Genomic DNA, 13,239 nt, shown 5'->3' with positions numbered 1-13,239 from the left:
TCCTTATCTGATACGCTTGCTGACATGGTCCTTCTTTCTTGGCATGGATGTCCAATTGCCCAACACTAAATATAGATCAACAGATCTCATCACAATGATGACAGGCATTCAACAGCCTTGCCAGATCAATGACCCCACAGCCTACATCTCATCAGACTCTCACGCAGTAGAGAAATCCTTAGCAACATAACGTATCACTCACTTATTATCCATCAATACACTGTTTTTCCAAAGCCAGGACTCACTTAGAAATGCTTCTAATTTGGATGGGGTTGACTAACATCTAACCTATGGATTCAGGGGAAAAACAATAGATACCAGCAAAGAGCTTAAGTGATTGGTGCCACAATCTAAATCCAGAGAATGGTTTCCAGGTTTCTAAAATAAAGTATATCTATCTGGGTCTCCAGAGAAATCTATTCAAATTCCAGATTACACTGGACCTGAGTTGTTGGATTTGATAATATACTACAAAAAAATGCAGTTAATTTCAACTGCAATCGAGCTTTATTTTTAATGCAAATGAGAAATAATAAATCATGCATAAGTAGGTACAGATTCTAAGATGTTGAGGTTGTCTTTGAAGGTGATGACCCAGAATGCTCTGGGGCATATGACTCCTCAAATTGATTTACTGCCTTTAAAATAATGTTGCATTCATGTCAGTACTATTTATAATAGCAAAAAACGAAAAGCCACTGAATGCCAGGCAATAGGGAAAGAAAAGATAAACCAATAGGGCATTGTTTAAATAAATTATTAAACAAAAGTACAAAAGAAAACTATGCAACCATTAAAAGATGAAACTGACCCATGTGCACTACTGTGTAATATTCATCAAGACATCATTATATGATAAAAGCAACCTGGAGAAGATGATTCTGCCAAGTATGATTCTGATTGTTTGAAACAGTGTTTGTGTGAATGTACCAACAGGTATGTAAAAATTAGATATTTTCAGATCCACCATTCCACACCTGGCTTACTGCCCAGGAGGCAGGTCTGTATGGAGGCATCGATGGGTTCCCTTCCCTTGCCTTGTGGCTTCTGGTTGGATTCAGCCAATGAGATCCCTGGCAGGAGATGTAAGGACAAGGGCCATTCATCACCTTGAGCCTCTTCCCAACTTTTCTCTGCACTTTGTTTATATCCCTCTAAAGGCCACAGCATCTCTCAAGCACCCTCTCCATAAAAAAGTTTTCTCTCCAGATTCTGGAAACTACTTCCTTCCTTTGCCCCTGCAGACCCAGTGTCATAAAGACTGATACCTGCTCAGGGGCACTCCACAATTCCTGGTAGCTGATCTTAAACCTTGTTGATACTTTCCTACTTCTGTAAATAGTTCTTTTATTAAACTCTTCTCAATGACCTACTTCGCATGTACCATTTCTTTTTTTGGCAGAACCCTAACTAATAATTATAGTAAAACTTATGTGTGTGTGTGTATTTTGTGTGATTTATATACACAACTATGCATAGAGATGTACTTATATGTGCAAGGAATGTTTCTGAAGGATATATAAGAAAAGGGAGAGTGGAACACATGGCCTAGACTTTGGCTTTTAATTTTATATCTCTGAAATTTTGTCAACTTTTAAAATGTCTGATCACATACAAGTAATAAATTTGTAATTGAGAAATGAAACCATATGGGAAAAAATATATGTTATTACCTTTTTGATGGCACACTAATGAGGGAAAGAAGTAACGAATACCAGAGAAAATGAGAGTGATGACATCGATATTCATTTTGAACAGTGCAAAACATCTGATGGGAAGGATCCTCACTTCTGAAACTTAAGTGTGACAGCTATCAAAGTGTCCATCCCCACTGTAGAGTGGGTCTGTACCAGCTTGTTCCACTGACCTACTTTTAGAAAAGCAGGCCTATTTTAAAAATTTCCTTCAAAATAAGCCCATTTTCTTTTAAATTTATTTACTTTTTAAATTTATTTATTTTTGGCCGCGTTGGGGCTTTGTTGCTGCACGCGGGCTTTCTCTAGTTCCAGAGAGCGGGGGCTACTCTTCATTGCGGAAGCCCATTTTCTTAATGCATCCCATTCACGTTTCAGATTTGCTACTTTCCATCTTAATTGCACTTTTTTGAGAACTTTAGACAGGAGTACAGTCATATAAATGTGCTTATTTAGATCTGATAAAATGTTTACTCTTTTCTGATTAAAATAAAATAGCCTCATTCACATAAATGCAATCTTGACTTTTAGAACTATTTCCAAACTTCCTAAAACTGTGAGGTAAAAAATGAAAATCATTAATGTGGTATTAGAGCTCACAATTAAATTAATTTATAGGGGCTTTAATGCAATTAAATTTCCTCCAGACTGTATCCCTAATGGTGCTGGGGTTTTACTTAACATACTTTAAAGCATAATTCACTTTCATTTTTGCAAAACCATTTAAATATTGCAAATATCACTATTATACATATTTCCATGATGACATAATATGTTTGCAGTCTATTTAATTTATGGATGATGAGACTAAAGTGAAAACTCTCCGAGGACCATAGATCTTCTACAACATCACATTTTCCAGTTCTAAGATATCAGGTGTATAAGTTATCTATATTTGCAAGAATGGACTCTTGAAACAGTAATACATATTTTAAATGATCTGATTGTGAAACTTTAAGAAAATTAAAATCTAGGGCAAAGAAAAACATCAGTGATACAAACAGCCAAGATATTTGGGGTTCATAATTTAAGCTGATAAAGTATTAGCCTTTAAAATTAAACAGATCTTTCCCAAAGCCACATTAAGGAAATATCTAGAAAAGAACATAAGTTATATGCAAGTCTCCAAACCTCAACTCAACTTATTCATATACTTACGTACGAGGTAGCTAAGGATCTCAGAACACATTAAGGCAACTGTAAAATTATAACTAATGGGCAAAGCTGTTAGGATAATTTTTCATGCCCCAAAACTTAGATATACAGAATCTATGCTAGAAAACATTCAATAATAAATAGCTAACTAGTTTGTACCCTAGGAGAAAGAGACATATATTAGTGGCCCAAAGCATTTTTAGCTGAGGATATCAGCTAAATTCAGATGCCATTTTCGCTACAAATGTGCTGCACAGCAGTGATATATTTGACAAAGGAGAAGCAGATGTAACTATGGAAATCATCACTTTAACTGACAACAACATGAAAATTCAGAAGGATAACAAGCATCATGGATGGAGGTGACAATTATGCAGGAATAAGCATCAAATGTATTGTAAAGAAGAATCTAGTTTTTCCCTCTCTGGAGATTTCCCACTACTCCACAAATAAGAAGTACAAGGATGGAAAGAACAGTCTTCTCATTAACGAAAATGGGACAAAGGGAGAGCCAGGACATCCCTACCTGGTTTCCAGATGAACTGATTATCCTTTTTGCCTTCCAAATGAGCTGCATGGGACAGCAAGAAAGAAAGTAATAAAAATAGCTTCCTCATGCCCTTCCATAGCCAGCGAATGACAGCCAGATTACACTTTGGAAACATTCTTCAGATTTTCAGCCTCTTGGCTCGCCTATTCCTAAAAGAAAAAAAGAACATCGCATAAGTTTCTTCTGTAAAGAAATTACAAAAACTCACTTGGACTGCTAGAACCTTTAGCATAATGGCATTACAAATGTACCATAACCATAAAGAAAGTTTACAAAATATTAACATTTTAAGGTCAGACATGAATTAGCCCATGCTTTCAATCCTTACCCATGAAAGGTGTTATCAATTCTAGGGGTTCTACAGTCCCCCAATCAGTTTACTTTTGCTTTTAAGAGCAGGGTTGGCAGATACCTGGTTCATTCCCTCCTACTCAGCCAAACTCCTTGAGGAGCTCACGATTTTTGGAGGAAGATCTGTACATACAGCAAAGTCCAAATAGGGCAATGAACATTCTAACGATGGTATTAAGAGAGTGACAGAGAAAGAATGAGGAAAAGGCAATCAGTTCTTCTGTGGTGAGGAAAAAAACAAGAGGGAAATCTCCACAAGGTAATATTTGAGAGGAGCCAGGGGAAAAGGGCTTGAAGGTGCCAGGAAGGGCATTTCAGGCCAAGAGAACTAGGTGCTGAAATGCATTTTGTGTTTGGGGACCGGGGAGCAGGCAAGTGGCTACAGTGAAGGACACATGGGGGAGGGAGGAATGGACAGAGATGAGACTGAGAACGTAGGTTGGGAAGCAAATTATAAAAAGCCTGGAATGTCATGTGAGAGATTTAGGCTTCATTCTATAAATAATAACAGTAAGAATCACAGGAGAGCAAATGACTTTTAAATAACTAACATCAGTGAACATAATGTTCATAACAAGATGACAGAGAAATTGAGGCCAGTTATGAAACTAGAGAAATAGTCCATGCAAGTACTGATGAATGAGAGAATCAGGAGAAGTTTGAAAGGTAGTGCAGAGGCTGGGTTTAAAGGATTTGGTTAACAACTGAGTGGGATGTATGAGAGAGAGAGAATAGAAAAGACAGATTCCAGACCAATGGGACCCCTCTACCAAAAATGAGAAATGGGAAGAGGGGAAGGTTTAAAAAGGAAGATAAAGAGAATTTTCTTTAGGGAATATTAAGTTTGATGTGCCTACAGGACATCCAGGTAGTTGCCCAAAAGAGAATAGGAAAATTCTACATGGAATTAAAGAGATCTGGGGTAACCTGCCACAATATATGTATTAGAAAAATACATTAAGACAGATAAGTGTAGGGCAATAAAAGGATGGAACAGTAAGAAAGGATGTCAAGGGTAGAAACCTTTCCCCCTAAATGTTTACCAAAGAATTGCTAAAAGTGGGTAGCAAGTCTGACTGTGAACTTCCTAGGGACCAAAAAAAAAAAAAAAAAAAGTGGCTACTATAGCCCTCATATGTGTAGGAGTAAAGTATATATTCTTTTTTTTTTATTATTGTTTTAGGAGAAGCCATTCCCCTGCTTGCAAGCACTGGTGGAATTTTACCCGAAGAGTTCTCATCAACACAGATGCTGTGCTGAGCAATGCACTCAACACATCACCTCATCTATAAAACAGACAACAGCAATGTGTGGTCAGTGGGATCTTGGGCTCTTCTAGAACACTCCAAGGGTACAGTGGCAAAGTACAAATCAGTGAAAATGATTCTACGAGGAATCAACCAATAGAGTTCAAGTACACAGCTCTCTGATGTCCTGCCTTGGTCCAGGGATGAAGATAATATTTGGATAAGCAACCAAATGCTTTTCTTCAAATTTCTGCATTGCATGCCAATATCAAAAAGAGTGGAGGGCTTCCCTGGTGGTGCAGTGGTTGAGAGTCCGCCTGCCGGTGCAGGGGATACGGGTTCGTGCCCCGGTCTGGGAGGATCCCACATGCCGCGGAGCGGCTGGGCCCGTGAGCCATGGCCGCTGAGCCTGCGCGTCCGGAGCCTGTGCTCCACAATGGGAGAGACCACGGCAGTGGGAGGCCCGCGTACCGCAAAAAAAAAAAAAAAAAAAAAAAGAGTGGAATGCTCCAGCTGAAATTAAACAGAGCTCCCCTGTTTGACTGTTTGTCCCTAAGAGTGGCCTGTTAGACTATTCCATGGAACCTTTGGGGCACTACTGGACCCTATTCATAAACCTCTGGACTAGATGCAAACTGTACCCCCTTACATGAGACATCTTTGTGTATACACACACACAAACACAGACCCTAGACGATGGATATTTCACTTTGCTAATGGCTAATCCACATGCTTAGCAAGCAACACAACAGTGAATGGTTTGGGAACTGTATCATGATATTTTAAAGTCTACACACACACACACACGTGAATAGGTGATTAATTCTTCATAAAACAGATTTGCTACAAAACTTTAGTACGGACATTTTTTAGAAGGCACCATTGCCATGAATTCCACTAAGGCACCTGAAAAACATCAAAATACTGCCCCCATAAAACAAGATAACTTCCTAGTGAATCCTACAAATCAAGTGAGTTGAAAAATATACCCCTGGGAAAGCAAGGGAACTGGCCTTCTGTATAAGGATGGATTAAGTCATTGGAATGTTAGAGAACTTTTGATAAAAACGATGATTTGAGTTTTGGGGTAGTTTATCTAAAGCTATTATTATTACTATTAACAAATTAGGTAACCAGCAGGACCAGCTATCTACTGAGGCCACTTTCTTTGTGATGGGAAATGATCAGCGTACGGAAGAAGACTCTGTTCATTCTCATTAGTGGGAGACACAGTTTCGGCATATCTAAAAGCGTATTCATGTCATTACAATGTAAGCCAAAGATATGGAGGACCAGAAGCATGTTTGTTAGACTCTAAATGGCCATAGGTGGGAACCCAAAAAGAGATTTAAAAGGAGTTCCAGTGAGACTGTATGTGAGCTGGATTGATTAGCCAATAATTTATACATAAATATTTTGAATTTTGCATCAATTTTGGGTTTTAATTGCAAGACCTGAACACACGTTGCTGTGAGCCCTGGTCTTCTTTTAGGCTCCCTTCCTGGTACAGAGCCCTGTATTGACTCTGCAAAGGGACCCACTGGCTTTAAGGGTCCTTTTGTGTTCACCAAAGCCAGTGGAAGATCCCTGAGCAGAGTGGCTTGGGGTGCCTACTGGACACCTGTGGTCACCATTATCTCCTGGATATCACTAATTAACAAGGATAGGGACAGTACAGACATAGAGAACAGACTTCTGGTTGCCAAGGGGGAGGCGGGTGGGGGAGGGAAAGATTGGGAGTTTGGGATTAGCAGATGCAAGCTATTATGTATAGAATGGATAAACAACAAGGTCCCACTGTATAGCACAGGGAACTCTACTCAATATCCTGTGATAAACCATAATGGAAAAGAATATGCAAAATAGTATATATATGTATAACTGACTCACTTAGCTGTACAGCAGAAATTAACACATTATAAATCAAGTATACGGCAATAAAATTTTTTAAAAAAACAAGGAGAGTGACAGTAGAAACCTAAGACTAATCCTGACCAAAAAAAAAAAAAAAAAAAATTCTGAAATAGAGCTCTTAGAGAATGCACCAAAACATCTGAGTTCAAGATGCCACAGCAATCTTACTCCTAAAAACACCCACACATTTTTAGTATCTGTATTACCTATAATCCTATACCTCGTTACCTCTCTTTTCCCAAGAAGCATGAGGACAGAAGATGGGAAACTAGATTTGATGAAGCTTCCACCATTCGCCATGCTGCAAGCTTTACATCCACTAGTAAATGGAGAATCTCTGTTGAGTTGATGGAACGTGCAGGATGGAATTTGAACACAGGTATGTCTTACTCCACTAAAGTATGCTGCCTCGCTTCCCTCTAAAGACCTGAAACTCACTAAATTATTCCTCAGAAGACATCGGGAGTCATTCTTGTAACTATTACTTGAATAAGCCACACAAGAGTTCACGATAAACAAAATAAGAGGAAACAAGAAACAATTAGAGCTGCCACTCCTCTGTTAGTAAAACACAAATGGAAAAATGCTGTGACTATGATGAAAAAATATATTATGCAGGAAGCATGTGCTACCCACGATGGCATGAATAATTTATCTCAGGAAGATCGTTGAGTGTCCAAATCAACTTATTTACTCTATATCTTAGCATCCAAAATGTATTTGCAAGGTTAGCTCTAAACTGATGAATATTAAGAGAAATAAAAAAACAGTTTCTCTTTTTAGCCTCAGTTTTCTAATCATTTAAAGGCCATTCAAACTATGAAAAATGTGCCTTACACTTCATATGCATTTCAATTTCCCTTAAATGTAATCTTATTGCTGAAGTCCTTGAATATCTAAAAAGGTACAAAATGTAAAAAGAAAATAAAAACTGTTCCAATTTGCTTGCAGCCTGAAGGAACAGCAATGAGGAGGAGAAAAGCAAACTTGAACGTGCATATCCCGATAGCGCCATCTCATGGCAACTGTGCAGAGACAATGGTTCAATAAAGATGGCCGAGTAACGGGGGCTGGAGAGGAGGACGCCCACTGTTAGGACCGACTCAACTGACCAGGATGGGGACTCCAACCAGTTGCCTAATTCAAGTTAACTAACACTGATGGAGAAATCACAGAAGCATTTGCTTTTTCTCAGCGATTTGCCTAATTTCTGATTGCAATACGGTGCACTGCATTCCATCCCTCATAATCTGTCAATATACAAAATACTGACCTGAGCACTTCACTGAACTCTCACCACAGCCTTATGAATTAGTTATTCACATTATCCCTCACTTTAAAGATGAGGAAACTGAGGCATGGAGGGGTAAGTGACAAGCCCAAGGTCACAAAGGTAGTAAGTTGTTCGCAATCGATCTCAGTGACCCTCCTCTGAAAGGAGAGGGACTTATAATGTGCCCCAATACCAACGCAAGTAATTTTGCATAGCCCTGAAAATGTAGATCCTTTCTAACCCTGTGTAGGGTCTCTGAGCAGCTTGTGCAAGGCAATTTACATCTCATTTCACCGAATCCTCACATAATACTATGAGCAATTATTCTTATTTTTCAGATGTAGAAGAAACTGGTCATTGAGGATGTTAAATAATTATCCCAAGGTCACCTCAGCTATAAAACATCAAAGCTGGATTAAAAACGGCCTGAGCCCACAGCCCTGATCTGCTTACAGCATCACACGTGGTGACCCTGGCTGATCCCCCAGCCTGGGAGCCTCAGGGTCCCACCTACAAAATGAGGAGGGCCATCATCCCATAGCCCTTAGGGGGTAAGGATGCAATCAAATAATGGAGGGAAAGTTCTGAGGTGAGTGCCTGCCAGAGAGAGAGAGCACTCACTGAAGTTTTACTGTTCCTATTGTCGGGATTCATTCACAATTCAGAAAAACCCTGACTCTAGCAACATTTCAGAGAAGTTGGCCCTTTGGCCCTGAGCCAAAGGACTGAGGGATGATTTTTTTCAACCTCCCAATCTTACGACTTCGTGCCATATTTTTGAAGAGCTAAAAGCACTCTGTAGCAAGAGCCCCATTAAGGATTCACACTGACCCTGTGAAGGAGAAAGCAGGTATTATCATCCCTATGTTATGAGAGGGTAACCTCTGGCCTTGCAATGACAAGATGTTTAGTAACTTCCTCAAACCTTTTAACTGCCAGCCTCTTCTTCCATGTACCTCACTGCGGAATCCTAAATTACATCAAATACAGGCATGGGAGGCCTGCAAGCGTACCATAAAATATACAATGAGTTTGGGTTTACGGTATTAATAATTGCCATAGGTTTGTTTCACATAACAAAGCCACAGAAAATTTTGCAAGAAGTCCACACAAATATTTTACCTATCTCTGAACAAACTTTTGCCACAAGACATACTGACAGAAAGAGGGCTTGAAACCAGTTTTCCAAGCCTTCTAAACCAACTTGGCAGCTGTGGCAGACATCACTATATTCTGTCTTCTAGAACTACAATTTTTTTTTAACGTCTTTACTGGAGTATAATTGCTTTACAATGTTGTGTTAGTTTCTGCTGTATAACAAAGTGAATCAGCTATATGCATACACATATCCCCATATCCCCTCCCTCTTGAGCCTCCCTCCCACCCTCCCTATCTCACCCCTCTAGGTGGTCACAAAGCACCGAGCTGATCTCCCTGTGCTATGCGGCTGCTTCCCACTAGCTATCTATTTTACATTTGGTAGTGTATATATGTCCATGCCACTCTCTCACTTCATCCCAGCTTACCCTTCCCCTCTCCCCGTGTCCTCAACTCCATTCTCTAGGTCTCTGTCTTTATTCCTGTCCTGCCCCTAGGTTCATCTTTTGTTTTTTTTCTTTAGATTCCATATATATGTGTTAGCATATGGTATTTGTTTTCCTCTTTCTGACTTACTTCACTCTGTATGACAGACTCTAGGTCCATCCACCTCACTACAAATAACTCAATTTCATCTCTTTTTATGGCTGAGTAATATTCCATTGTATATATGTGCCACATCTTATTTATCCATTCATCTGTTGATGGGCATTTAGGTTGCTTCCATGTCCAGGTTATTGTAAATAGAGCTGCAATGAATATTGTGGTACCTGACTCTTTTTGAATTATGGTTTGTTCAGGGTATATGCTCAGTAGTGGGATTGCTGGGTCATATGGTAGTTCTATTTTTAGTTTTTAAGGAACCTCCATATTGTTCTCCATAGTGGCTGTATCAATTTACATTCCCACCAACAGTGCAAGAGGGTTCCCTTTTCTCCACACCCTCTCCAGCATTTATTGTTTGTAGATTTTTTGATGATGGTCGTTCTGACCAGTGTGAGGTGATAGCTCATTGTAGTTTTGATTTGCACTTCTCTAATGATTAGTGATGTTGAGCATCCTTTCATGTGTTTGTTGGCAATCTGTATATCTTCTTTGGAGAAATATCTATATAGGTCTTCTGCCCATTTTTTGATTGGGTTGTTTTTTTGATACTGAGCTGCATGGGCTGCTTGTATATTTTGGAGATTAATCCTTTGTCAGTTGCTTCATTTGCAAATATTTTCTCCCATTCTCAGGGTTGTTTTTCATCTTGTTTATGGTTTCCTTTGCTGTGCAAAATCTTTTAAGTTTCATTAGGTCCCAACTGTTTATTTTTGTTTTTATTTCCATTTCTCTAGGAGGTGGGTCTAAAAGGATCTTGCTGTGATTTATGACATAGAGTGTTCTGCCTGTGTTTTCCCCTAAGACTTTTATAGTGTCTAGCCTTACATTTAGGTATTTAATCCATTTTGAGTTCATTTTTGTGTATGGTGTTAGGGAGTGTTCTAATTTCATTCTTTTACATGCAGCTGTCCATTTTTCCCAGCACCACTCACTGAAGAGGCTGTCTTTTTTCCATTATATATTCTTGCCTCCTTTATTAAAGATAAGGTGACCATATGTGTGTCGGTTTATCTCTGGGCTTTCTATCCTGTTCCATTGATCTATATTTCTGTTTTTGTACCAGTACTATACTGTCTGGATTACTGTAGCTTGGTAGCATAGTCTGAGGTCAGGGAACCTGATTCCTCCAGCCCTGTTTCTCTTTCTTAAGTTTGCTTTGGCTACTCAGGGTCTTTTGTGTTTCCATACAAATTGTGAAATTTTTTGTTCTAGTTCTGTTGAAAATGCCATTGGTAGTTTGATAGGGATTGCATTGAATCTGTAGATTGCTTTGGGTAGTGTAGTCATTTTCACAATGTTGATTCTTCCAATCCAAGAACATGGTATATCTCTCCACCTTTAATTTCTTTCATCAGTGTCTTACAGTTTTCTGCATACAGACAGGTCTTTTGTCTCCTTAGGTAGGTTTATTCCTCGGTATTTTATTCTTTTTGTTGCAGTGGTAAATGGGACTGGTTCCTTAATTTCTCTTTCAGATTTTTCATCATTAATGTATAGGAATGTAAGAGATTTCTGTGCATTAATTTTGTATCCTGCTACTTTACCAAATTCATTGATTAGTTCTAGTAGAGTAGAGCTCTTAGCTCTTCCGGGTAGAGTCTTTAGGATTCTCTATGTATAGTATCATGTCATATGCACACAGTGACAGTTTTACCTCTTCTTTTCCGATTTGGATTTCTTTTATTTCTTTTTCTTCTCTGATTGCTGTGGGTAAAACTTCCCTTGATCATTATGTAGTATCCTACTTTGTCTCTTGTAATAGTCTTTATTTTAAAGTCTATTTTGTCTGATATGAGAATTGCTACTCCAGCTTTTTTTTTTAATAGATTCATTTTTTAAATTTTCATTTATTTTTGGCTACGTTGAGTCTTTCTTGCTGTGTGCGGGCTTTCTCTAGTTGCAGCAAGCGGGCGCTACTCTTCATTGCAGTGCGTGAGCTTCTCATTGCGGTGGCTTCTCTTGTTGTGGAGCACAGGCTCTAGGTGTGCCGACCTCAGTAGTTGTGGCACGAGGGCTCAGCAGTTGTGGCTCGTGGGCTCCAGAGCACAAGCTCAGTAGTTGTGGTGCACAGGCTTAGTTGCTCCGTGGCATGTGGGATCTTCCCAGACCAGGGCTCAAACCCATGTGCCCTGCATTGGCAGGCAGATTCCCCACCACTGTGCCACCAGGGAAGCCCCTCCAGCTTTCTTTTGATTTCCATTTGCATGGAATATCTTTTCCCATCCTCTCACTTTCAGTCTGTATGTGTCCCTAGGTCTGAAGTGGATCTCTTGTAGGCAGCATATATACTAGTCTTGTTTATGTATCCATTCAGCCAGTCTATGTCTTTTGGTTGGAGCATTTAATCCATTTACATTAAGGTAATTATCGATATGTATGTTCCTATTACCATTTTCTTAATTATTTTGGGTTTGTTTTTGTAGGTCTTTTCCTTCTCTTGTGTTTCCTGCCTAGAGAAGTTCCTTTAGCATTTGTTGTAAAGCTGGTTTGGTGGTGCTGAATTCTCTTAACTTTTGCTTGTCTGTAAAGGTTTTAATTTCTCCATTGAATCTGAATGAGATCCTTGCTGGGTAGAGGAATCTTGGTTGTAGGTTTTTCCCTTTCATCACTTTAAATATGTCCTGCCACTCCCTTCTGGCTTGCAGAGTTTCTGCTGAAAGATCAGCTGTTAACCTTATGGGGATTCCCTTGTATGTTATTTGTTGTTTTTCCCTTGCCGCTTTTAATATTTTTTCTTTGTATTTAATTTTTGATAGTTTGATTAATATGTGTCTTGGCATGTTTCTCCTTGGATTTATCCTGTATGGGACTCTGTGTTTCCTGGACTCGATTGACTATTTCCTTTCCCATGTTAGGGAAGTTTTAAACTATAATCTCTTCAAATATTTTCTCAGACCCTTTCTTTTTCTCTTCTCCTTTGGGACTCCTATAATTCAAATGTTGGTGCATTTAATATTGCCCCAGAGGTCTCTGAGACTGTCCTCAATTCTTTTCATTCTTTTTTCTTTTTTCTGCTCTGCAGTAGTTATTTCCACTATTTTATCTTCCAGGCCACTTATCCATTCTTCTGCCTCAGTTATTCTGCTATTGATTCCTTCTAGAGATTTTTTCATTCCATTTATTGTGTTGTTCATCATTGTTTGTTTGCTCTTTAGCTCTTCTAGGTCCTTGCTAAACATTTCTTGTATTTTCTCCATTCTATTTCCAAGATTTTGGATCATCTTTACTATCATTATTCTGAATTCTTTTTCAGGTAGACTGCCTATTTCTCTTCATTTGTTTGGTCTGGTGGGTTTTTACCTTGCTCCTTCATCTGCTGCATATTTCTCTGTCTTCTCATTTTGCTTAACT

At 39.0% G+C, this 13,239-nt stretch overlaps 1 protein-coding gene across 1 annotated transcript in view; it reads right to left on the bottom strand.

Moving 5' to 3' along the window:
- THSD7B (thrombospondin type 1 domain containing 7B) overlaps window positions 1–3,514 on the bottom strand; it is a gene marked incomplete at both ends in the record, with an annotated part of 801,311 nt that extends 797,797 nt beyond the window's left edge. Inside the window, one exon of the mRNA XM_079709630.1 lies at window positions 3,376–3,514. Within this exon, the coding sequence (XP_079565756.1) occupies window positions 3,376–3,514 (139 nt within the window). The remainder of the gene's footprint in view (window positions 1–3,375) is intronic.
- Window positions 3,515–13,239: the final 9,725 nt, after the last annotated feature.

This window comes from Hyperoodon ampullatus (assembly GCF_949752795.1).
Source record: "Hyperoodon ampullatus genome assembly, chromosome: 8".
NCBI classification, from domain to species: domain Eukaryota; kingdom Metazoa; phylum Chordata; class Mammalia; order Artiodactyla; family Ziphiidae; genus Hyperoodon; species Hyperoodon ampullatus.
Note: the sequence above shows the minus strand (reverse complement) of the source record. Positions and strands in the feature narration are given on the sequence as shown.